The sequence below is a fragment of the Taurulus bubalis genome (assembly GCF_910589615.1).
Source record: "Taurulus bubalis genome assembly, chromosome: 8".
Taxonomy (NCBI): domain Eukaryota; kingdom Metazoa; phylum Chordata; class Actinopteri; order Perciformes; family Cottidae; genus Taurulus; species Taurulus bubalis.
The window spans coordinates 26,349,045-26,374,423 of NC_136596.1; the positions used below are offsets into that span (position 1 = coordinate 26,349,045).

Below are 25,379 nucleotides of genomic sequence, written 5' to 3' on the forward strand. Positions count from 1 at the left end.
ATCCTGAAAGGATCATGACTTTCTGTGACAATCTTTGTCTCGACCAGGGGACTAACTGACTAAGATTGCCATGCATAATATAAAACAGCTATTGAAGCTGAGAAGGCTCTTTCATGATCATTTTTAATAATAAAAAAAAGCTCATTAGTCAATTGAAGCAATTATTTTTCGCATTTTCATTGATTTTTGGTTGCTTTAACTTTGAATTGAACATTTCTGCACCAGCATGCCTGCAAAACAAAAACAGGCCTGAATGTTGGGGCAGCCCATTAGAAAGAACCAGAAGGAGGCAAAACATACTGGGGTACTATACATTTTATTATATGATTCATTCACTGTCGAAAGATTGAAACCTTGGAGTCATTCGATTATAATCTCAGTTATATGTGAATGAAGAGAGCCATGGTCATGATCATTTTAGCTCCAGATTTCTCCAAATCACTTCCCAGTAAATCAGTGCAGGGGAATTACATCACCACATTGAGCTGCAGATGTTAAAGGAAGTGGCATTCGTGGCAGCTATTGCGCTCACGGCCCAGAAAATTGGAAATAAGCCACAATGTGGAGACAGTTCTTAGAGAAACCATGTGGAGGAATATAAAAATACGAATGACAAATTAACATTTATTCAGCCACACTGAGCTCTAAAATAGAAACTGAATAGGAATGAAAACATATTGCAACACTAGCAACTGATATTCAAAAATAAATGCATGCAGATGAGCATGTGCTATATAGGTCAGTGAAAATATTCATTAATCTAACTGTGTCTGAGTTAAAGGGCAAACAGGGGTATGTGGTGGTCTATAGAGGCTAAGTGTAATACAGTAGCTGAGGATTCCGCCTGCGGGAAAAACATGAATTATTAATTTGTCAGATGAAATTCTTGCGTGTTCAGAAAGAGAATACTAAATTCAGAACAACTGCTTACGCAGGGTTTTTCAACATTATGATTGCAGATTGACGACTTAGCATTATTTTTAATGTTTTTCATGGGTTTTGAAACAGGGTTATGGACCCAAAGGGATGATTTGTCCAAAGGGGAAAAAAGGCTTGAGTCGACATTATGAGGCTCTCCCATGACAACAGAGATGCTGTATATTCTCATCAGTGTTTATTGAAGGTATTTTAAAATGGCAGCAAATTAATGGATCTTTGGTGTTTGGGGTGAATAAGGGGGAAATGCTCGGCAAGCTGGAAGAACAGAAGGTCCCAAGAGGCCGTCGGATCAACAGAGGAATGTGGCCAGTCTGCTGATGTACTTATGTAGAAATCAATAGACTGGGCCTCCCGGTGCCCTGGATTTATCTTTCTGATATTTTCTATTTGTGACAGATCTGGATGCCTGTACAATAGAGGTACTTCAAAGGATTGTTCAGAGGGTCAAACCAGACCAAAGCAGGCTTGTTCTACTCTCTTTTACCGACTTCAATATGGAATATGGGTTGTTTATGTATTGTGTCTATATACTCGGTACTCAAGGACACAACCATCAGGATGCAACTCGACAACTTTAATAGTACTTCTTCTCACACGTATATCACAACATCATATATCAGTGCGCCCTCACCTGGCCATAGCCGGCCACTACATCTCCCCCTTTTAGATGACTGTTGAACTGCTTTGTCAGAACCTCAAGATGACAAAGTGCATTGAACATTATAGCTACTTTCCAGTTTCCAAACTTATCTTATAATTTCAGGAGTTCACTCAAATCCTTATTAAAACTTAAAAGTCGAAACTGAGAAACCAACAGAAGAAATGATACTTTACTGTAGCTATTGTATGAGATTACTCATTAGATGCATCCACTCAGAACGTAGCTTTTCAACTAGACATTTCACTCTTCAAACCGACTTATGACTCCTCTTGTTTTAACATCTTTTCATGTTTTTCTTTTCTGTCCTCCGTAGTGTGTAGGTGTGTGTTTAGTGTTTAAAGGTCCAGTCTTTCAGGAGCCCTAGAAAGTCTCCCTGACCTAGTCATTGACACGTCCCCTGTTGTTGAGGGCACTGGTACTTCCCTGAGGTGTGAACGGTTGCGTCGCAGCCGTCCTCCATCCGGAGTCTCCACCTCGTATGAGCGTGTTGTAGGTGCGGGGCCCACAACAGTCCCTCTGGTGTGTGTGTGTCCGATCCATACCTGCTGTCCAGACTGAAGAGGTGGCAAGGTTTGAGTGCGGTGTCTCCGGTTGAACGTTTGTTGCTGTTGCAGTTTCAACGCAGTGTCCTTTTCCCTGAATTCCTTGATATCCGGCCACTGTGGTTGTAGCTGCAGCGGTGTGCCAATGGAGTAGACCTGTAGGCCAGCAGAGCTTTGTGGAAATCACCCTCTTTCTCTAAGAGAGACTTAACAGTTCTGACGGCCCGTTCAGCCTCACCATTGCTGCGGGGATAACGGGGGCTGCTTGTCACATGTGTAAAGTCATAATCTCTTGCAAACTGAGAGAATTCATGACAGTGAAACTGAGGACCGTTGTCCGTGACTAGTATTTCTGGGCATCCATACCTATCAAACACAGCTTTAAATCTCTCGACCATTTGCTTTACGGCAGACGTGATGCCTGCCAACCAGACAGATTCTCTAGCCCTAGCAAGGCATTTGTTGATACCCTAAAGTCCCTAGTGAAGTCTCTGCAGGATGTCAGGTCTCATGTGTTCAGGGATTATGAGTCTCTCACCTTTCATGAGCAGTCCTCCTCCTTCATGCAGGACTGACCTCTCAGGCCAGTAGGGCAACAGCAGCTCATGCATATCTCGTCTGTGTTCAGGCCAGCCATTTGCAATGTATCGACTGAGACGTTTGCAGGTGTTGTCAGAGGTTTGTGCGCTCTTAATTTGCTCCAGCTTTGTCGGTGTGGGTGGCAGGCTTTCTACTACACTGTCCAAGTAAGCTTTGCATTCCTTTTCCAGGTCTTGCTCCGCCTCCGTGGCTGTGGCTGGAAGAGGCGCTCTGGACAGAGCATCAGCCAATATCAAGTTTTTACCTGGGACATGGATGATGTTGAAATTGAATCTGAGCAGCCTCAATCTGAATCTGATAATCCTCGGCGGAAGGTCATCCAGTGCTCTGGACTTCAGGAGTGTTATGAGTGGCTTGTGATCTGTTCTTATAGTAAAATCTAGGCCGCTCAAGTATCCGCGCAGGCGCTCACATGCCCAGGTCGTAGCCAAAGCCTCTTTTTCTATTTGGGCAGATCTTGACTCGGCTTTGGTCAAACCTCTTGAAATGAAAACCACAGATCTCCACTCACCGCCTAGCTGTTTTTGTGTCAAGACGCCTCCTAGTCCATACGAAGAGGCATCCGCTGACACCATGGTTTCGTGGTTTGGGCTGTATTGGGCAAACACAGTCTCTGACCCCAATTCTTTCTTAGTGTCCACGAACGCTTTCTGTTGGGGTGCTCCCCATGTCCAGCTGTTCTCTGTCTTCAACAGATCGCGAATGGGCTTTGTCAAGTCGGGCAGTTTCTGTAGCATCCTGTGCAGCCTATCGTCGTGCTCTGCCCGGTCCTTTCCTGTGATGAGGATGTCATCAGCATGACATAGCACTCCGTCAATGCCATCAATCAGTTGGGAAATCCTCCTTTGAAAGTGCTCAGGGGCCGATGATATACCAAAGGTTAACCTCTTGAAGTAGTATCGGCCCTCTGGTGTGATGAGCGTGGTCAACAACATTGAGTCTTGATGGAGTGGTACTTGCCAAAAGCCTGATGTCGCGTCAAGCTTTGTGAAAACTCTGGCCCCTTCCAGCTTGGCCAGCGTCTCGTCCACTGCCGGTAAGATGTGTCTCTCTCTGATGATGCTCTCGTTCAAATGGGTTAAATCTACACAAATGCGTAGTTTCCCTGACGTTTTCACAATAGGGACCATGCCTGCTCACCATTCAGTTGGTTCTTCAACACGGGCTATGACCCCCATTTTCTCCATCCGGTCTAGTTCCTCTTTAACTTTGGCTCGGAGTGGGATGGCTACCCGTCGTGGGGCAGAGCGGGCATAGGGTGGTGCATTGTCTTTCAGCTTAATCTTATATTCACCTTTAAGCCTACCTAGCCCTGTAAAGACATCTGCGTAGGTTGAGCGGAAGTGTGTCTCTGCATTGTCTATGCTATGGAGCTGAGGAATTATCTGCAGTCTGTGAATAGCTGGCAGGCCCAATAAGGGTCTTTCACAATGAACACCTCCTCCTCAATCTTTCTGTCGCATCTCTGAATGACAGCATGCACTTGTCCTTTGACCTCCAGAGGTTGACAGGCGGGGCCCAGCAGAGGTCTGCGTGTCACCGTGTAACTGCCGTATTTCTCTTGCGTGTATTCTGTTTCTGGGATGGCAGTCACAGATGCCCCCGTGTCCACTTTAAAGCACATCAGGCCACCATTAATGGTAAGCATTTGAGTCCAGGTAGACACCTGTGGATGGTCAATTGCTCCCAAATAAACCGCCACATAATCCTCCTCAATGGATTCTAGCTTTTGGGATGATCTGCACACAGATGCAAAGTGTCCCCTCTTTTGACATTTTCTACATTCAACATCTTTTGCTGGTCATTCAGTCCATGCATGTGTAGGGGTTCTGCTACACTTCCCACACTGTTTTGGGTTGGTTGAGGCAGGCTGAGGCAGGCTGAGGCTGAAAATGGCTTACGCGTTGAGCAGAGTTTTTCCTAAAAACCTGTCTCTTACTGTTGTAAGCCACTGCATCCATTTGCTCCGGTGAATTGGCTGCCCGGAGAACAACTTGCTGCTTTTTCACCTCTTTGTGCTGCCTCACTTGAACTATGGCTGTCGCTAAATCCAATTTTGGGTTGAGCTGCATTTTTTCTGACAATTTGGCATTACGTATCCCGACAACAATCTTGTCTCGGATCATCTCTTTACGCAAGGCGCCATATTTGCAATGTTCAGCTAGCTTGTGCACTGCTGTGATGAAGTTCTCTGCAGATTCGCCAACTTCCTGACTTTGTTTATTAAACTTGCACTCCTACAAAATGTCCATCAAAAGCATTTTTTACCTCGTCATAGTCATCTTGTTTATCCTCAGCAAACTGCAGTGCGCTCAGGATATCGTCAGCCTCATCACCCATTGTGTAAATGAGAGAATTCACCTGGTAAGCTTGGTCTTTTTCTTTCAATCCAGAAGCAAGCCTGAAGCGTTCAAATCTTTTTATCCATGCGGGCCACGAACTTGGCTCGAAGTCGAAAGGTCCCGGTGGTGGGATGGTAAAGATGTGATCCATGCTGTGCGCTAGTAGCTTCCGCTAGCTTGTTGTTAGCTTTCACCGTCAAACTTTCTCTCTAGCTCCACACGTCACCATCTTTTCTCTCCACACCCTCAAACTACTCCGACTTGTTGTTTGTACCATTAGACTCTGTCTGTCGCGGGTTATAAGCTTCTGACACCATGTATTGTGCCTATATACTCGGTACTCAAGGACACAACCATCAGGATGCAACTCAACAACTTTAATAGTACTTCTTCTCACACGTATAACACAACATCATATATCAGTGCGCCCTCACCTGGCCATAGCCGGCCACTACAGTTTATGTGACAAAAAAGAGCAACGGACTCATTTATATTGACTTTTGGAATTGTCTGTATATGTGTGTATACATGTGTGTAAATATATATATATATATATATATATATATATATATATATATATATATATATATGTGTGTGTGTATTCATTTCAATTAAATTCAGTATATTTTGTATAGCCCAAAATCCCAAATTCAAATTTGCCTCAGAGGGCTTTACAATCTGTACACATGACATCCTGTCCCAGGACCTCACATCGGATCAGGAAAAACTCCCCAAAAAATAGAGAAAACCCTTTCATGGGGAAAAAAGGAAGAAACCTTCGGGAGAGCAACAGAGGAAGATCCCTCTCCCCGGATGGACAGAAGCATTAGATGTCATGTGACCAGAATGAACAACGTAACAGAGTTACAGCACATTACATGAATATGACAGAAATTAGTCATATAATGAGTAGTAGGCATGGTCCATGATCCAGATAACCACGATCCATTAAGCAGAAGGAGGTAGAGAGGAGGGGCATCAGCAGGACCATCGCAGGACGTGTGTATATATATATATATATATATATATATATATATATATATATATATATATATATATATATTTATATATATATATATATAGAGAGAGAGAGAGAGAGAGAGAGAGAGATGTGTATCTCGAAAAAATGCATATATATATATATATATATATATATGCATCAAAATGAAAACGGGTACGCGAACCACTGATCTAGACGGGGAGAAACCTCTCTGTCCGAGGTAAATGCCAAACACTTCATTACCAAAGGTGAAAGTGTTTTCCTTTAGTGTAAAAGATTCTTCCACGAGTTGGTGATGCTTTGATGAAGTTTAAGAGTAATATTTAAAGACCATTTGAGGGTGTGGATTTAAAAGTACACTAATGTCAAAACGTACTTAGGGCTGATACCAAAGATACGACCCAACACACAGAAGAAGCTCAGTTACAGAAACAACAACTAGAGTAAATGTGTTCCTTCAGCAGTATATTCTGACCCGTGCATCATCTCTGTTTGTTGTAATGTTTCAGAGCAGTGAATCAATATATTATTACTATCATATACCCTAATATGTACACTGGATAATAATATATCAGATATTGACAAGGCTATTTGTTAGGACAGTAGATGTGGGGAGAGCACAGTCTGTACTGAGATACATACACATCATTATTTAAAATCAGCTATGAGGGTCTACTTCACTTCACACTACATAACACCGCTATACATTGTCAACACATACGACATCCTGTATCTCATTCCTTAGTTATGTTTCCTCTCAATAATGAATCCCCTTCAGACAGATGTATAGCTCCTCTTTCATTTATACACACAATGAGTTTATACCTTTGGTTGTGATGACAGGCTGCTCCCCCAGTAGCAGCTTTAGTCTCTTGGCGTGGATTTTACCCTGGTAGTGGGACTGTGCCACCACTGCTGATGTGAAGGACATGTTGCACAGCGTGCAACACTTATTCTTGTCCACGTCGCCCTTGTCGCTGCCCTAAAAAAACACAGAAACATTTGATCAATCATATATCACAGAATCCTCTCTAATATGTATTTATCTTTGGGTGCTTTTAAAACAGGATTAATTCAAACAAAGCGTATCGACAGCTGCACATTAAACACGTTGCTAAGCTCTATCACTTCTGATACAGATGAGAGAACTCGTCCTTGCCTAAAGTCATGAGATCCTAGTGGGACGCAAATGGAGTCGACTGTTTTAAAAAGTAATAGCGGGTTTAATACAGCAGATGGAAGACCGCTCCCTGATTTTCCATCTGTGCAAGCTGCACCAAATCCCATTATCTGAAGAGAATATGAAGGAGGCAGAGGAAGTCGTCGCACACTGAGAAATGGATGCTACAGTTTTTACTGAGAAGTGAGAGGACGGTGAGGAGAATAGTGCCCCCACCAGACACCTCCCTGGGTCAAGGATGTGCTGATATAGGGAGTAGAGGATGAGAAGAGGAAACTGAACTCCATGACCTCATTCAGATGTCTGTTCCGCTGCCTGGTGTACTGGAGTAAATGAACTACATCATGCATTTTTTTCTTGCATGAGCAAGAAAATATGTGTCTCTTTGTCAATGATGGTCTTTCACCTGACGGGTTTTTAGTGTTTCAAATATGAAGGAATGACTGCGGTCATCTTATAATTATATCAGGAATCTGATATCAGAACCATCGTTGTAGTTTAAGAGCAACTTAATTAACCGTAATTTGCCATTGTATTCTCAACATACAAAGGAATTGTTTGATATTTTACAAAAGACACTAATTTGATGTCTTGCAACAAGTTAGATGTTAAGATCAATGCAAATCACACAATACATATTCAGTTAGAGCCGAGCCACTTAGCCTAGCTTAGCATAAATACTGGAAACGGGGAATGTCCAAACATCTAAAGCTCATAAATGAACATGCTACATCTTGTTTTGTTTTTGTGTGTAAAAAAAAGCCAATTTTAAAGACGACAACGTGTTGGCCAATTTCTTTGGCGGATATCCTCGAGCTGCTTGACTGGCAACCTCACGCTGATGGCAAGACTCAGGACATAAAGTTGGGTGCTGGATCTTTTTTTTCTTTTTTTTTAACCGAGCCAGCATGCATAAAAACGTAAACTTTATTACGTTCGTCATATTAGATATTTTTACACACATACATGGCATTTGGTACATGCATTTAACCCATCCTTAGCCATTTAGGAGCAGTGGGCTGCTGAGAGGCGCCCGGGGAGCAACTGGGGCTTTAGGGTCTTGCTCAAGGACACTTCAACATGCAAACTATGGGGAGACCAGGGATCGAACTGTAAACCTTGCGGTCGCAGGATGGCCACTCTACCCATGAGCCACAGTCGAAAACCAGCCTTAGCTTATGCTAAGCTATGTGGCTTCATATTTAGTGTACAATGTACAGACATGCGAGTGGTATCAATGATTTAATATAAAAACCAAGAAAATGAATCTCACATATATCAGACAAACTATCCATCTACACACATAAATAGTCAACCTAATAGACCAATCTAACCCTGGGCTTAAAGAAGTGCATGAAATAACTGAATTGTAACGTTTATAATGTTCTGCTGAAACTATGAACATGTAAAAGCCCAACAGTGTAGTTTTGCTTTGATGCACAGGATCAAGGCAACATTGATGGACTGAGCTACAAACCGGGATCATATGCGTCATGACTCTTAATTATATTCCATGCAAATATTTTGTTTAGATTGGAAGCATTTGCCCAGGGTTGCATATGCAAATGCAAAATCAATTAACATTTTCAATTAAAGCAGCAAATGAATAAAACTGAAACTTTATTACGTTCGTCATATTACATATTGTTACATACATACATGACATTTGGTCTCTTTAACCCAACCTTAGTGATTTAGGAGCAGTGTGCTGCTGTGCAGCGCCCGGGGAGCAGCTGGGGTTTCATGTGTTGCTCAAGGACAAGTCGACATAACATACCATGCCCACATCAGGCAACCTGCCACGCACGGTACAGGTCCTTTAGACTGTTACTGTGAATGGCTTACAAGCCACCAGCTCTGTCAGCAGTAGTTTGTGCTACAACTGCCCTGATGCTCATGTTTATGTTCATGCTGTAATCTGCTGTTATGCTGTACTGTCATTTAAGCAGTTCTGTAATTGCTTGTTTTTGCTTTATTGAAACATTCAATATTTTACTTATTTTACTGCTGCTTATGGTTGTCTGTGCTTTACTTTTACTGTAATTGATATGCCTTCTTTCATAATTATTGTTATGAACTTATTTACAGGCTGATTTCACACCTGACCGACCCACTGGCAACACAACACTGTTTCCTACGGCATTAGGCACCCTGCAATTCCAGTGGAGGGTCAATCTTACCTAGACCTCACATGAACATTCAGCTTGATAAACCAACAGAGCTATTGTGGCATGACTGCGATATATTTCATGTAACACTTCCACTAATGAGGCTAGTGAACAGTAAAAAGAGTCGTTGGGAATGGTTCACAAATAAAGTGAGTGTGTTACTCTGAGAGTAGCCGTCCATTTCCAAACAGGGATAAACCATCAAGAAAACATGGCGGGAATATGCTATTTATATGGTCAGCTCTGGGAGGGAAGAGTTGAAAGAAAATCTGGAGATCCATATTTCGAAGATACTCGTTTCATCTGTAATACTCATTTTGGCCACAAGAGGCTGAAGTACACTACTATCCCATGTTGTGAATAGGATTTAACGCACTAGAATGTTCTTGTTTGACATGTTGAAGTCCCAATGAAAAGCCTGGCTCAGAACATGGAGCTACAGAGGACTGTGGCTCCACTCCCACCTCCCTTTGATTGATGGATGTCATGAAATTATTGAAATTAACTTATGTTAACACGCATCATATTTTGTTTTACAGGAAGTAAAGAGGTATTTTTGTTGTGTGTATAAATTCTAAACAGATTACAATCTTCTCATTGCTCCACACAGATCTGATGTTTTATCTGACTTATCAGGTTTAAGTCTGTTTTCATTGCACTTTAGTTTTTATTGATAGAACAATTTTACTTTAAGATCCTATATTCTATTTGACCTTTTGTTATTAAGACATCCTTTATTATGCAGATCACATCCAACCAGGGTAATACCATCGTGTTGAATAAAGTTGAATAAAGTCCTCGATAGGACAAAAAAGGTGAAACTGTTTTCCTACCCTGAGACGAGTGAATATGGGACGTTGTAACACAAAACCTTCAAAAATAAACTTCAATCCTCAGTTTCTTCTTAGTGTCCACAGGTTTGAAATGTCTGTCAATGCATATCAAGCTATGCATCTTTCAATTGAAACACAAGGGTGTGTGTGTGTGTGTGTGTGTGTGTGTGTGTGTGTGCGTGTGTGTGTGTGTGCGCGTGCGGATGAGAAGACAAAGTTCTTTCTCCCACTGTATCATAACAGCAGAACACTGCTGTTATGATACACACACACACACACACACACACACACACACGTTCCGTCCTTGGCCTTGTCCTTCCCTGAGACACATGTATAGACACACACACACACACACACACACACACACACACACACACACACACACACACTTCCTTCAGCTGGTAGCAGCAGAAGCGGAAGGATCCAGAATGCCATGTTTAATTAAAACGGAATAAACGAGGAACTAATTGTAGGGAAATGTAATTAATGAAGCGATGGGTAGGTGTATGTTGCTAGATTGTCAATCACAGTTTGATACTTCGACACGGTAGCCAGAAAAAAGCCTCATCGGTGTACTGTCTACTGTGCACTGTGTACTGTGGGTGGATACAGCATGGGCGGCAGAGTAATAATTCTAATGTGAGAGGATTAGGAATATGAAGGCATTTCTGTTAAACTCAGCAACATATTTTGAAATATCTCTTTTTTTCCTTTCCTTTTTGATTACAGAAAACCCACGAGTCATCAGAAACACAACGTATCCAACCTCCGCTATATTTCAGCAGTCATGTATGGTGCGCTTAATTTGTTCGTGCAGTCTTAACACAGCAGTGAGAAATAATTGGAGTTGTGCAGAATATAGTGCTGCGCTGCACTTCTCTGCATACGTAACTGATGGAGAGAGAGAGGGAGAGGGAGGGAGAGAGAGAGAGAGGTCTGTTCCCATTCATGTGGGGCATAATTAAATAATCTTTTTAAATTTGCAAGCAGTAAATTCTCTTTGCTGTCAGCGCTGTGCTGCACATTTCTTCTTGCTCTAAGTGAAGCAGCGTGTCCTCGCCTGCTTGTATTTGTGTCTTACTGCACTTAACTGTTGTTGCTTTCATTTGTCGCTGCATCACAAATGCCACCGCATCAACTTGCTCAGGCTTGCAGAGACTCTAAAATGCAACATTTTCTTTCTAGTGCTGGAGTCAACAAGCTGCACTGCTTGAAGTAATAGCTTTGGTTAGCCTTTAACTGGATTGGCCTGATCCTGGCCTGGCTTAGCATCGTATAATGGAAGGGCTAAATCTGGAGTTCAGGGAACTCTCACTACTCATGTGCTTCTCCCTTAAGGCGCGTAGAAGAAATAGGACAGCCAAGTGCAAAGGTATCCCAGCAGAAAAAGGGATAAAAAGGACTTGCTCCCAACATAGCTGTGGACAATGTAGTCTATTGCTGTCAAGCAGAGCATACAGGGGAGCGCTAAGCAGGGTTGGCACAATGCTCTGTGCTGCCGCTGCAGCCACACAACACAGTGAAGTGACCTTCAAATTAATCGACAAGGGTACCCAACAGGGACAGTAAATAAACCCTGCATGGACTCGCCTAGAGAGTGATGGATAGAAACATGGCTTTGCACATTGAGCCTCATGTAAGAATCCCTCGCACAAACATAGGACTTCTTGAGTGACATATGAGTGACTGAATTGTAATTGTGTGAATTGTGGGTAGTTATGACAAAATGAGCCTTGTTTTCAAAACCGCGCTCAAGCAATCGTAAACAACTGTAATCCCGTTTTGCACGGGCCGACCATCAGTGTGCAGGTACAGTTTGGTACTTTAATCAATGTGGTCGTGTTCCAAGATCTCAGTTGTTTTGTTGAATCCGTGTCACTACCACTGGACTGTGACGTGGATGCTGTGTGGGCCCAAAACCACGGACGCATGAGAAGTGGCTGCACTCTCAAGGAGGCTTGCTGTTAGTCAGGGGCTCAAATTCTGGTGGCAAAGTCTGTTCAAAGCTGAGCTTGACACAAAATAAATAAATAATTCCAAAACCGTTGATTTCACACTAAAGGTTCAAGTTAAAGGTTGGATCTAAAACCTCACAGAGAAAAAGAGAGGTTAGGGACGTTCGTCTTAATTAAAGTATTCCCTGCTCATTCTTGTCTAAGCTCTTCACCGTGTAACATAATTGTGAACAGCAGGTTCACACTGTGGATGATCCAGTTGAGGGACTCGGAGGATTTTCTGATCAATTACGCCAACTCAGCAAAACGTCCAGCTGCTGTGGCTGCACGTTCAGCGCTTTTAATGAACCGTGTGAAGATGACACACTCACACAAATTAGTTTCCACTCAACTTGATGATGAGGTCCAGACAGTTTCTTAAATAAATTCACGGAGTGTTAATGACTTGCATGACATGGGACAATCATTTAAAGCTACACGCCACCTGATGTTTTATCTCACATTTCAGCCTTTTCATCAGACTAAAGCCCACATCTGGAGCTGCAAGAGAAGAGCACATTATTCTCTAAATCCCATAAATTAGCTAGAAATGGCTTTCTCTCTTTGGCCATTGTTTAACTCCTTTATGGAAGCTGGAGTCCATTCCCCTTTGATATGTAGTGTATCTATGGGCTCCTACCTTCACTCTGCTTTATGCAGGTTTCACAAATGGCCCTCCTGACTCTCAGAGCAGCAATTCACATTCATCCCCTTTGTAAAGAAGAAAATGGTATATGTCAAATGTGATGCCGTTTTTGAAGAGAAATGAAGGCATGGAGTCCAGGTTCCACACTGAAAGGAGCTGCAAAAGAACGTTAGAGGGCATCATCTTCTCCACAGTTCATTTTTCAAACTGAAGAAGATTGACACCTCAGTTCTCTGGAAACATTTAATGTAATATCTATTATATTTATTCAACGTTGTGTACTATATAGTTTGTGTGCATTTATTAGTTTGTGCTGAGCCTTCAAGTGATATGTCACTGCTCTTTTTTGATATGTCACACAATACAGATGAGTACTGTTTCCAGGCAAACAATTATAGAAAATGCTGCATCAAAGCAAACAAATGTAGGAGCTGAGAGAAAACTTTGAACTTTCTGGGCACAAAAAGGTGGACATGATGCAGAACAGACCCAGTTGGCAGAAAAAAATGTATGTTTCGGCAAAACACCGGTTATGTTGCATGTCGTCGTTTCTGAACTACGCTATTTCCTAAATATCTCTTATCCCAGCCCACATCCCGCGAGCAGAAACACATGATGATGTTGTGAAACAATTGGTTAGGCTCAGGCAACAAACTCCTTGGTTAGGGTTGGACAAATGATATATTCAAATAACTCACTTTTGTACCATATTTTGATCAAAACTTTGAACATCCAGCATGATATGAGCATAATTTTATCCAGATTCCCCAAAATTGCCTTGTCGAGCCGTCCCCGAGTTGTTCCAACGCCATGGTTCAAGGCCTAAACAACAACCTGCAGAGTTGTAAGACCCGTCTTTGTAAAGATACTGACCTAAAGAATCGGAATCTGCAATAAAACAAAGCATTGGGGAGTTACCATAGAGTTTTAGGAAAAAAACGGTGTTGTTCGGTTCAAAAATGTAAAAGCTATAAGTTTTATGCCTTCTCACCATATGTTTGGGGGTTGCTGGGTAATATAATTTCCAGGAAGTTCTGATGAAGACGTGTGGCGCAGTCTAAGAAACCTCCCACCTTCACAGAAGCCTCCAGAGTCGAAAACGCAACAAGGAAGTAGGAAAAAAAAACAGTCCGGGTGCACAGGGACCAATATAGAGAGATGAATAGATTTGCATTTTTAGACTCCTACAAGCTCGTAGGGTTACAAAGAGGTGTCGTTTATTGAAATCAGACTACTGGTAATCTAATGCTTGCATACATGCCAATGATCAGATTTTTTAAAATATATCTAAAATGACTGTGACAAATGGGTCAAAAGGCAAATTACTTGAATCCTTCAACACCACACACTGTATAGTTTCTACTGTCAACACCACCTGAACCAGACTGCAACACACTTTGTTCCAATCAGTATTCACACCCAAATCCAATTTATAATCTGCTCAACAATCATAATTCTTCTTCTTTTATCAAATATTTTTGAGAAGCAATATGTACAGCAGCTCTCTCTGTGTTCATAATAAGTGTGCATATCTTTGTTTGTTTCTTTCATTATGTGGAGGATGAGCCAGACCGAGCCGTATGTTTTGCACACGTGTAACCTCCATCTGCTGTTTAACTGAGGTGAACAAGTGCTAATGTAAATATGCAAATATCTATGCTGCACATGCATTATGGGCATGTCTGAGTACTGGATAGCATATTAATACTCTTGTACAGCAAGCTATAAACCAGACTAATTTATCAGGTTTATTTGTCATGTTATACATTTTGGATCCAAGATTGTGTTTTGGTGTGGGCCTTTTCTGGATGCAACATGCATGTACCAATTAAGGCCCTTGACTCTACAAGTACTCCTGTTCCTAAAATGTGGGTATGACTGCATTTAAAAGGGTATTCTGTATGAATTCATGCCCCATTAATGCACATTACTTTCCTCCTACTCCGGAGTCTTTGTGCTTTCTCGCCTCACAGGTTTACTTGGATCGTGGTTTTATCTGGACCTTATCCCGACACCTCCTGCTATCTTCATTATTATTATTATTATTATTATTATTATTATTAGTTGCATTGCTTTTAGTATTGCCAATACCATTACTGCTTCTATTATCATTATTACTCTACCACATCCATTGTCATCATGCCTACTACTCTCATATGAACCATGTCTGTCATATGCATTGCATGTGTTGTGACTCTATTGTGTTGTTCATTCTGTACGCATGCCATCTACTGTACTTCTGTCCATCTGGGGAGAGGGATCCTCCTGTTCTCTCCTGAAGGTGTCTTCCTTTTTCCCCCCTGTTCCATTTTTTTGGGGGGAGTTTTTCCTGTGCCGATGTGAGGTCCCGGGACAGAGGATGTCTTATGTGTACAGATTGTAAAGCCATCTGATTTTGGGTTATACTAAATAAATTGAATTGAAAACAATTACACATCTTTGCAGTGATACAGCATATATTTTCTCACAATGATACATTGCATCTTTTGCCGATCCTGGTGTACTCTGACCATACCACAGATTTAGTGTGCATACATGCTATAACAAATGTGTGTACTTGCTTTAGGTGTGTGCACGCCAAGTGTGCAATCTGTTGGATATTGCTCCAGGAGAAGTTGAGGCAACGAAGCATGAAACTGCAGTTACTTCGCGTTCAGTCAAGGCAGTGCAGTCTCTGAACAAGGATCTGCTGGCCGCATTAGAGGTCTGACTTAACGTAAACTGTCAATTGAGGATTGCAATTGTCCTGCCACATGGGAAGGTTTAGGCATACGTGTACAAACACTACAGCTCACAGCAGTGTCCAAGTGCAGCTGAACAAAGCAGCTATGGCTCTAGAATCATAGCCTTGTAAAGGGAATCAAAAAGGACACAACACTACCCAAGCACAACAATAGTCTTCTATTATTGGCAACAGAGCAGCTCCATGGGTGCAGTTCTGTGTTTAAATGCTTTGTTCAAGACCACATTGATAGCAATTCTAGGTAGGGGACATTACATTTTCACTTTTGTTTCTGTTGTGCTGCTGTGCAGATTTGAATCAGCAGAACATGTATTCCAAAAGTAAGCTTCTAAGCGTATTATGACCCAAGTGAACCAATGTAGTCCTTCAGCAAACAATACATGCATTATGCATGAATAGGATCGTATAAGAGTCTTGTATATAGCCTGCCGTGAGACATGCTAAACCAAACAATACCATATGTTGGAGCCATCATTAGCCCCTACTTATGCAGCTGTGTGGGAGAAAGAAGTCCCCCCTGTGCTGTTGTCATGTGATGACGACCATTTCCATATTGAGGGTGGGCAGAACCCCAGGGACAAAGCCCTCTTTGTGATTTGTGATTTTGGGCTGTACAAAATTAGTTGAATTGAACTGAACGTTAACTTCTCAATTTCAGTTTGAATGGAAGTATAAGCAGCAATTTGGTGGATAGTCAGGATCTCGGAATATATGCTTTTTGTACCAGTACCATGAACTGGAATTTGAGTATGTTGTACCAGATAGCAAATATAATGTGATGATTTTTCTTATTATTGGGAAAACATAGAAAAAGGTAATGTCTGTGAGTTAGTTATGTTGCATCAAATCCATTCATATCTATGTAGACACTAGAAAAGCAATTCCCATTCTGCTTTGATTTAACTAACTAGCCTTTTCATTTACTACGTAATACTGAAAAGGGATCGCTGTATTCTGTATCGTCTCCTACTGGGTGAGCTTGACCATTCCCAGCTTGATACATGTTGAACTACTTCCACAAAATGGTGCTTAGAACCTGTATTTATAGCTGTATGTGCTATTTTCCTCATTTTAAACAACCCAGTAGAACGTTGTTTCCTTGCAACACATAATTGAAAAGTGGCTGCGATATTCTGTCGTAGAGAGAGGATGTGGAAATATACCAACATTAAATCAATTTGATCCATTGAAGGCACAAAATGCAATCATTGTCAACATAACTTCCGACATGAACCAAGCACACTTCCAGTCTTTGATTCTAATACAGAGACAGAGACAGATAATGGAAGACATGAAATTGTTAGCACCTACTGTGAGTTGGCGTTATTGGAAGCATGTTTGTCCAATGAAGGTAAAAAAAGAAATGGACATGGTGTCAAAGCAGAGCTTTAACTGTGACATAAACCTTTGTTTATTTCTATATCCGTCTTTCTTGGCGATGTCCAACAGTTGCCGCTAGGTTTGACCGCAATGGTTTCTTAAAGTGATACAAAGCTCATCCTTTTCATCACTTTGTGAACCAGACATGAGTAGTGTGTTTCCATAATGGTTTGACTCGTTTGAGCCAATAATGAACAAGAACAGAATACAAAGGTATTCATATAGAGGCTATAGCTGTCTTTTAACATCAAGGAAGGGGTGTGTGGAGCCACAGTCCTCTGTATCTTAAATCCCTCTTGTAACAATGGGGAATACTCACAGTACAGAAGTCAACAAAGTGTAATGATAATTATGATAGTCATAATTGATAATTGCAAGATTCCTCAACAACCACTCCCAAAACCAAATGCCATGTCATTGTTTGTCTGACCAGTAGTGACAGTCAATTTACTATGACATTACATGTTGAAAATATGTAATTTGTTCCAAATGTCTGGAATGATTTATAAAGTCACAAATGCATTTCCAACACAGTTAGACCAACACATCTTCTTGCCTTAAACAAATGTTCCATTATGTTTGCATATTGCTGACAAAGTGCTTTTCTCATACACCTATCTAAATCTGATATTTCATAACGTGCATGAAAATGCAAAGCAGGAAATTCAGCTGATGTCTTAACATTTAAAGAGAAGAGTGAATCGCAATAACACATTTGAAATCACTCAGTAGACTGAAAACCACAGATGCTGAATCGGTAAACCGAAGCCTTCCCTGCATTGCAATCTGCATATATATATATATATATATATATATATATATATATATATATATATATATATATATATGGCCTAAATGTAATTCTGATCAGCAGCTTTTGCATTGATTATTAAACCAGGGAGATCAGTAAAAGACCTCACCAGATCGGTCGAAAAAACCAGAGTCCTTAATCCAAAACACTCTATTTTACCATCAAAACAAAAAAACATCAAAACCATGAGATTATACTACATAACTGACACTCCATCCTCGAAGTCGCATGAGAGCAGGTTATCACAGCGACTACCATGACCAGCAGCGTGTACAGTTGTCAAATGCCATCAGCTCAACCAGGTCCAGACGCCGGCCATGCCAGGCCGCGCACACTCCCCCGTCTCTGGAGGCAGTGCTGCTGAGTGTATTTTTAGACAGTGCCACCTCATAAGCACAGCCTGGTCGCATCACATCTGTGTATTTTAAGGGGAGTTCTCTACCATCAACGCAATGTGCCCTTTTACTAAGAGCCTAAGGTCAGACTGCAGACCCAACATAGATTTATTGTGACACCTGAAAAGAAAAAGAAAAATATGAAAAATATGTGAGGCTGGTTCTGGTTTGATCACAAATGCTGTCATCTTTCTTCAAAAGCCAAACAACAGTAAATACAGTAAAAACAGTAAGGTGGTTTAGAAGTGTAAAGTCCAAATGCAAATAGTTAGTCATCCCTTCTGTAGTAAAACAACACCAGTGTGTTTTTTAAATGTATGTTAATAGTTTTGTATTATTAAAAGGAAGAACACAGAAAGGAACGACGTTGTTGGTATTGAAGAGTGAGGAGCACATCAGCAACAAGACCCAAGTGGAATATGTATGTATGTTTAATGAGCAACTATTTAGCTATCTAGCTTTAAAACTGATGTTAGCGTAATCCGTTTTATAGTTTTAAGGCATGTCCATAAAAGTTAGTAGAAAATGGATAGATAATGTTTGCAGATGTGGTCCTGCTGGCCTCCTTGGACTGAAGCAATAAGATTTAGCAACTACAAATCTGAGGTCCATCTTGCAGGCGCTGGCCCAGCATGTCAAACTAAGGATCTGATTGGTTGAAGACTATGACAATCAACGATAAGGCTCCCATGTACTTTAATCTGCAAAGCCGCTCTGCTTCAATAGTGACATAGGAGGTGAAATCTAATTGGATAAGAGCTCTCCTTAAAAAAAACTGCACTGGAAACAGCGCTGCAGGCTGGAAGCAGAGCAACAGAGGAGTTGTTCAATGAGAAAATAAGCTAATGGGAAAAAAATATTATAATACATGTAGTGTATTTGTGAAAAACAATTCAATCATAAAATAGCTATAACTTTGTGATTTTACTTAGGCCAGCAGAGAAGGCTTAGCTGGCCCTGACGGCCCACCACTGCCAAAATGGTGGACTAATCAAGGTTAAACATGTCAAAAATACTATCTGAGGTTTTGCAGAAATGTCTAATATGGTATGAAACATAGTGCTCCAGCTGGAATTAAAAACTAGGGATTTGGGGATATATGGTATTAACTTTGGCCAGATTTTCTAACATTTTTAACAAGCTAAATATTGTGCTGTGAATTTCCAAGTGTAGCCTTGAAAAACAAATAACTACCATTCATATACTTTTATGCACATTTTGAAGTATCACATTAGAAAAGCTGTTTATAAATAGAACAACGCAATAAAACATCCTCAACTGGAGAAAGAAATGCTCCCTTGAGGTGATTTTTCCCTTTGTCGAAGAGTTGATGCACGACTACATGGATTGTGAAACTAATTCTCATTTGCATTTTTTTTAGAGACACTTAAAGTGTCCTTGACTATTAAGTAGAAACACAGCTAGGGTCTTTTCAATGCAGAACATGTACAGGACCGTTTACTTCTGAAACCAACTCTATACATATCAAAGCTAATGTAATTACAGCTAATGAAATGACTAGCAGACATCCTTGAGGCCCTGCCACCAGTGAAGCAAAGATGTCCCTCTATGACTGGCCCAGTTTCTGTAAGAAGTGTTGAATACAGTATTAAAAATCCACTATGGATAATGCAGTACAAACTAAATGTACCCTCCTTTTTGACTGCTGCCTTGGTCTTTCCAAATGTTAATGGGTCTAAAACTGAACTCATCTCCACAATCAGAGTATATATTAATAACAAAAACAGATCGAGAGGCTGCAGTAGGTGAACTCTCATAGGGAAGCTGAGCAGCTGCAGCAGAGAAGAGCAAATGATAGTAGACCAAAACAACTCACAACCTCATTCCTCTCTCTGAAACAGTCTGTCTCTCCTGCAACAGATATTTACCCCGAGGTTGATTTCATTTGAATAGCAGTGAGGCTCAGAGGAGCTACACACCCCTCCCTTGGCTCGGACTCTGGATTGTGCATCCAGATATTTTCACCATATAGAGGTGCATGTGCTTGTTAACGAGCTGATGTCGGCATCTGATTTGTGAAACGCAGATGGGAGCATGTCTCTATGGGCAGATTTGATGGTCTCTGCCCTGCTGGATGGCATCTCGTTACAGGCAATTCATTCACTGTCAACAATGGGGTTGCATGGGAAGTACTGTTGCTGATGTTGGGTTTGATGGATGCTTAATTTAGACATTTTGACTGTTTACCACTGCAATCCCAGAAATAAATGTTGTAGTCAATTTTGATGGAGGACAGAACTGAGCAAAACATGTGAAACAGCCCAGAGAAAACCACAGGAGTTGCATCATTTGCATTGCATTATTAGACTTTGCAATTAGAACTTTGCTTAGTGTAGTTTTAATATGAGTAGCGACCTGGATACACAAACCAGTCCCCCAGTCTGTAGTAGTATTACAACAATAGGCCTGGCTTTGGTCTGGCAAACTTTAAGTCAGAAATCATCTGAGACACTATATCCTGAGGCAAATTCAATACAGGCTCATTTATTTAATAGGCTCACAGACTTTATGGCCATCGACTTAATCCTATTAGTTGTGTTTTCCTTTACAGTTTTATTTATCCCTCAAGACAAATGTGTAAAGCATGTCATTCAAAGCTATTACAAGTCTACATCCTCCTCAACAGTAAGTCTGGAAGCTGAGGTGTAAAGCACAACTAGGTAGAGGTCGCGAAACATCGTGACCTCTACCTAGTTGTGCTTTACACCTCAAACTGTTGAGGAGAACATGGACTTGTAGCTTAGAATGGACATGTTTTACATGCCTCACTACTCTGTCAGGTAATATTCATGGGAATCAACTATAACAAGGTGCATTGTAACTAATCATACCGTATATAATAAAGTACAACAATGCTTTTAGTGAAGTGTTTTTTGAAGCAGAAAGAAATGAATGAACCTGATATGAAGGATATAAATTCTACTGTGGTCAGCAGAACTGAAGGGTGGGTGCTGCACTTTGATGCTACACAACTATGAATATTTAATTCAGCACATTTAAGAGAAATATAGTGATAAATATGCATTATTTGTTTGAATAAGTTTGAAATGATCATTTCTGCATTGATTGTTCCGCCATATGAGATATGCATTGATTGTTGATACTCAAAGTAGACCACAGAGACAGGTCTTTATATGCCAGTGTTAAAATGTGTTACTAAAACTCTTCATTGCAACAAGCAACTGAAGAGATTGAAAACGAGAAGCCTACCGCACAAACCCCTAAAATGTGTATCTTTGTGTTGTTGTCATACATCATATATTTGCACTGAAACACTGAGATCACTCCTCCCCCACATCAAGGCCTTTAGATGACACAAGCCATCAAGGTCACCTCACATGAACTAGCATGAAAGACTCAACCACAGACCTTTTCCTGTTAACTCCCTGCTCAGTGATGTTGCAGTATGGACAGTGATTCTGGGAAAAACAGCTGAAAACAATTTCCCGGCAGTTGACACACAGCCAGACACACATTCTACCTGACAGCCATACAACAAATACAAATACCTTTGATACTGAGAGCAGGTGTGGTTATCGTACAGTAAAGGCCAGAGGGATACATATAACATGTACAACTGTGTCTCCATTATGCAGAAACAACATAAAGTATTTTCAACCATATATGTACACCTGTATGAAAATAAATATTATCATCTGGAACTGGTAAATATCCATCAATTCAATTTCAATTCAGTTTATTTTGTATAGCCCAAAATCACAAGTACAAGTTTGCCTCAGAGGGCTTTACAATCTGTCCACATAACATCCCTGTCCCGGGACCTCACATCAGATAAGGAAAAACTCCCCCAATAAAGATAGTAAAAACCCTTTCACAGGGAAAACAGGGAAGAACCCTTCATAGAGCAACAGAGGAGGATTCCTCTCCCCGGATGGACAGAAGCAATAGATGTCATGTGACCAGAATGAACAACGTAACAGAGTTACAGCACATTACATGAATATGACAGAAATGATTCATATAATGAGTAGTAGGCATGGGCCACGATCCAGATAACGACGATCCATGCAGCAGAAGGAGGGAGAGAGGAGGGGCATAGCCTAAAAGCTCAGTTTTACAACGTTAGGCTACAGCGACAGCCTATGAAGTCAGTCCCATTAGCAGGTCAATATTACACACACCTGCTGTGAAAATAGTATGGCAGCATATTTATGTTTACTGTTGATGCATGCTGCAGTAGGCTAGAAGCTGACATGCTAACAGCTTAGTCCACCATCAGAAGCATAACATAAAGCTAGTGGTACTTTATTTTTGCATATTGAAATATAGTGGTACAAGTACTGACAAACTATGTTGCAAAGACGATCATTTGTTTGGTCAGCTCGTTCACCTCGAACCAAAGAGAGTATGGAAATGCGGAACGATATCCTGGAAGCTTCTTGGTGGCAGCACACAGTCTTTTTAGTTGCATATTTATTACATTTGATATAAAACATTAAATGCATCGAGAGGAGGTCTTCTTGTAGATTCTCGCTGGTTGAAAGAGGATTGGTTTCAAACAAAAACTAGAATAACTGCCTCTCGGATGGATGCCTCTGGCAACCTCTCATGGATCTGGTTACTCAAAAAAACATTCAGAAAATGGTTCCAAAACAAAATTTCAAGAACTTGAGGTTGTGTTAGTGTTGCACGTTCCGAGAATGTTCCGAGAATGTAAGGAAATGCAAGTACGTTAGCAAAACAACAAGTCCTCCAAGACCGTGCACTGAGAACATAAGGAATGCAATGTTCCTACAACGTTCCCTTTAAAAAAACATCCAGAAAATGGAGAGTAAAGGAAATTGTGTCTGATAATGGAAAATAACGTATACGTGGAAATCTGAGTAAAGTAAAGGATAGAAAAGTAATAGGAAGAAAAGTATAGGTAAGAATAGAAAAGTGGAACAGAGATGATAGAAGAGGATAGACAAGTTTAAAAATGGAAAAGTAGATGAAAGGATGCAAAGTAATGGAAAAGGAAATTGTAGAGGAAAGGAAAGAATAAAACGGAAATAGTGAGGAAAGAGGAAAGGTATGTATATAGTGCATACAGTAAAACAGAAATAGCATAACAAGACTGGTTGATAAGCTAAAGCAGCAAGAGAAAGCAATGTGTGTTCTTATCTTTTCCAGAGGCTTATTTCCAGATTGATAGCTGGCAAACTCCCAGTAAGCAAAGCAGAGAACAGAGTCCCCCAAATATCTCGACTCCAATCTCTCACCTCCATCACACCACACCGGCAGTAAACTCCACTTTCACTGTGACAGTAACACAAAATCCTAACATGCACCATGAAATCTCCACACGCTCATTGAGGGGCAGAGCTGCCAAGTGGATGTAAAAACAATGTTTGTGTCTTTTCTAAACAAAGACATAACAGAGGTTGTTTCAAGTGGTCAAGGTTACACAAGCCAAACGCCACCAAAACACTTATCGGGTAGGAAGTGACAGGTCTGACGATTGCATCTGTCAAACACATCATGTCCTTAATTATGACAGTTTATGACAGGGAAGGCCGGGAGGGCATGACACCTCACAATGTGTCCTTGTATTGAATGAAAGGTTGGCATCCCCTTGCATCCAATCGTTGCATTGTTCATTGGTCTAACAATGTGGCAGTGCTGTTTAATTGTTAGCTGTTCTGACAAAGAGTGAGGGGGGCAAGCTGTGGATTGATGTGTGCATGTGTCTCAGTATTTACTGAGACAACAGGAAACACTACGGACAGGAAGATGTTTAATGTACAAAGGACTCACATTGTCTGTTCTGAGCTTCTTGGCGGGGCAGCCTCCATCCACAGGATGTAGCATGTAATACAGCCGCACTTTGTTGGCATGTTTCCGACTCTGATGGAGAGAAAAGGGGAAAACAACATGTTAATTAAGGCAATAAAGTGGATTAAATATATAGAGCATAGTTCAGTGTATTTCAAAAATAATTTGCACTCCCCCACTTACCTTCAGCCAGAGGCATGCACACTTATCAGTATCACTTTGGTGCCCAAGAGGATATGAACGTATTGTACTAACAACTAACTAACAAAGTCCCCCACTCGTACCTTTGAATAACTCATGGGATTTGGACCAATAACGCAGGTGACCTACATGGATTCAACCGGTTGATTTTGCATCGCTTATGGAAAGTGAGAGGGCATGTCCAAGGGGAGTAGATTTAATATTATCTCAACATTAACTTTCTCAGTTGAAAATGTCTGGAAAACCTATTAACATATGTTTTTAGCCTGGATCAATCGTAAGTCACAATGCATTGTGGTGCAGTAAGCTCACGTCTTATAGTCAAATATCATATGCTAATGTTGTATACATCCGGGCCTTTCTCACATACACAAAATCCACCTACTGTGCAATGGGAACGCACTACATGGTGTTAGTATGCACATTTCAACACAGTCGAGTCAAAATGATTCACTCGCTCCTGATGCCCTTGGAGGGTTGATCTCATATCTCATATTAACGCCAATAAAACATAAAGACGAGGATTCCCCTAAAGGGATATGAAAGAGGTCTTGGTAAACCACTTGTGAAACGCCCCTTCATAATATGGGCAGTGAGAATGGCAGGAACTGGGGCGCCCCTGTGGCTTGGGGGTTAAGATGGCAGCCTGGAGCGAAGACTTTCCTGGTGGGGACCTCTGTTCCCCCTCTCTTGCGATCTCTCTACCATTGTATACACAATTAAGAAAAAAACCATGTCAGCCTGAATAACATACATCCAACAAGTCTTGACAACATATTCCACAACACAATATGGTGTGTGTCCAATGTGAAACAAGGAAGCATTTTCTGAGGTGGGACCACAATCTGCAGAAAGACATAATGTGTCGGTATTTTCCAAAATTGTTGTAAATTATTGACAAATCAAAAAAAAATGGCGTCATGGTTAAATGAAATCCATCCATACTGGAGATCAACCCCAATATGACATTTAATCACAGCTATTTTTGCCGGGTATGATGTACCAATAGTACCCTCACTGGGAGATATCCAAAAGCCATTCAATTCATCTAAAATACTTGAATAATTTTGACTCTACTTCTATTTTAGTGTCAAAACAGCAAACATCAGAGTCGTCGAGTAACAGAGGAACGATTTCATCATCTGCTA

The 25,379-nt window shown here is 41.0% G+C and overlaps 1 protein-coding gene across 1 annotated transcript in view; it reads right to left on the bottom strand.

The window, feature by feature from the left end:
• Nucleotides 1-25,379, bottom strand: part of LOC306739858 (zinc finger matrin-type protein 4-like) — a gene marked incomplete at its 3' end in the record, with an annotated part of 91,318 nt that overhangs the window by 20,885 nt on the left and 45,054 nt on the right. The window contains exons 3-4 of the mRNA XM_079221923.1: nt 24,013-24,102; nt 6,910-7,066 (exon numbers count right to left, since the gene is read on the bottom strand). Coding sequence (XP_079078049.1) covers nt 6,910-7,066; nt 24,013-24,102 — 247 coding nt within the window. The remainder of the gene's footprint in view (nt 1-6,909; nt 7,067-24,012; nt 24,103-25,379) is intronic.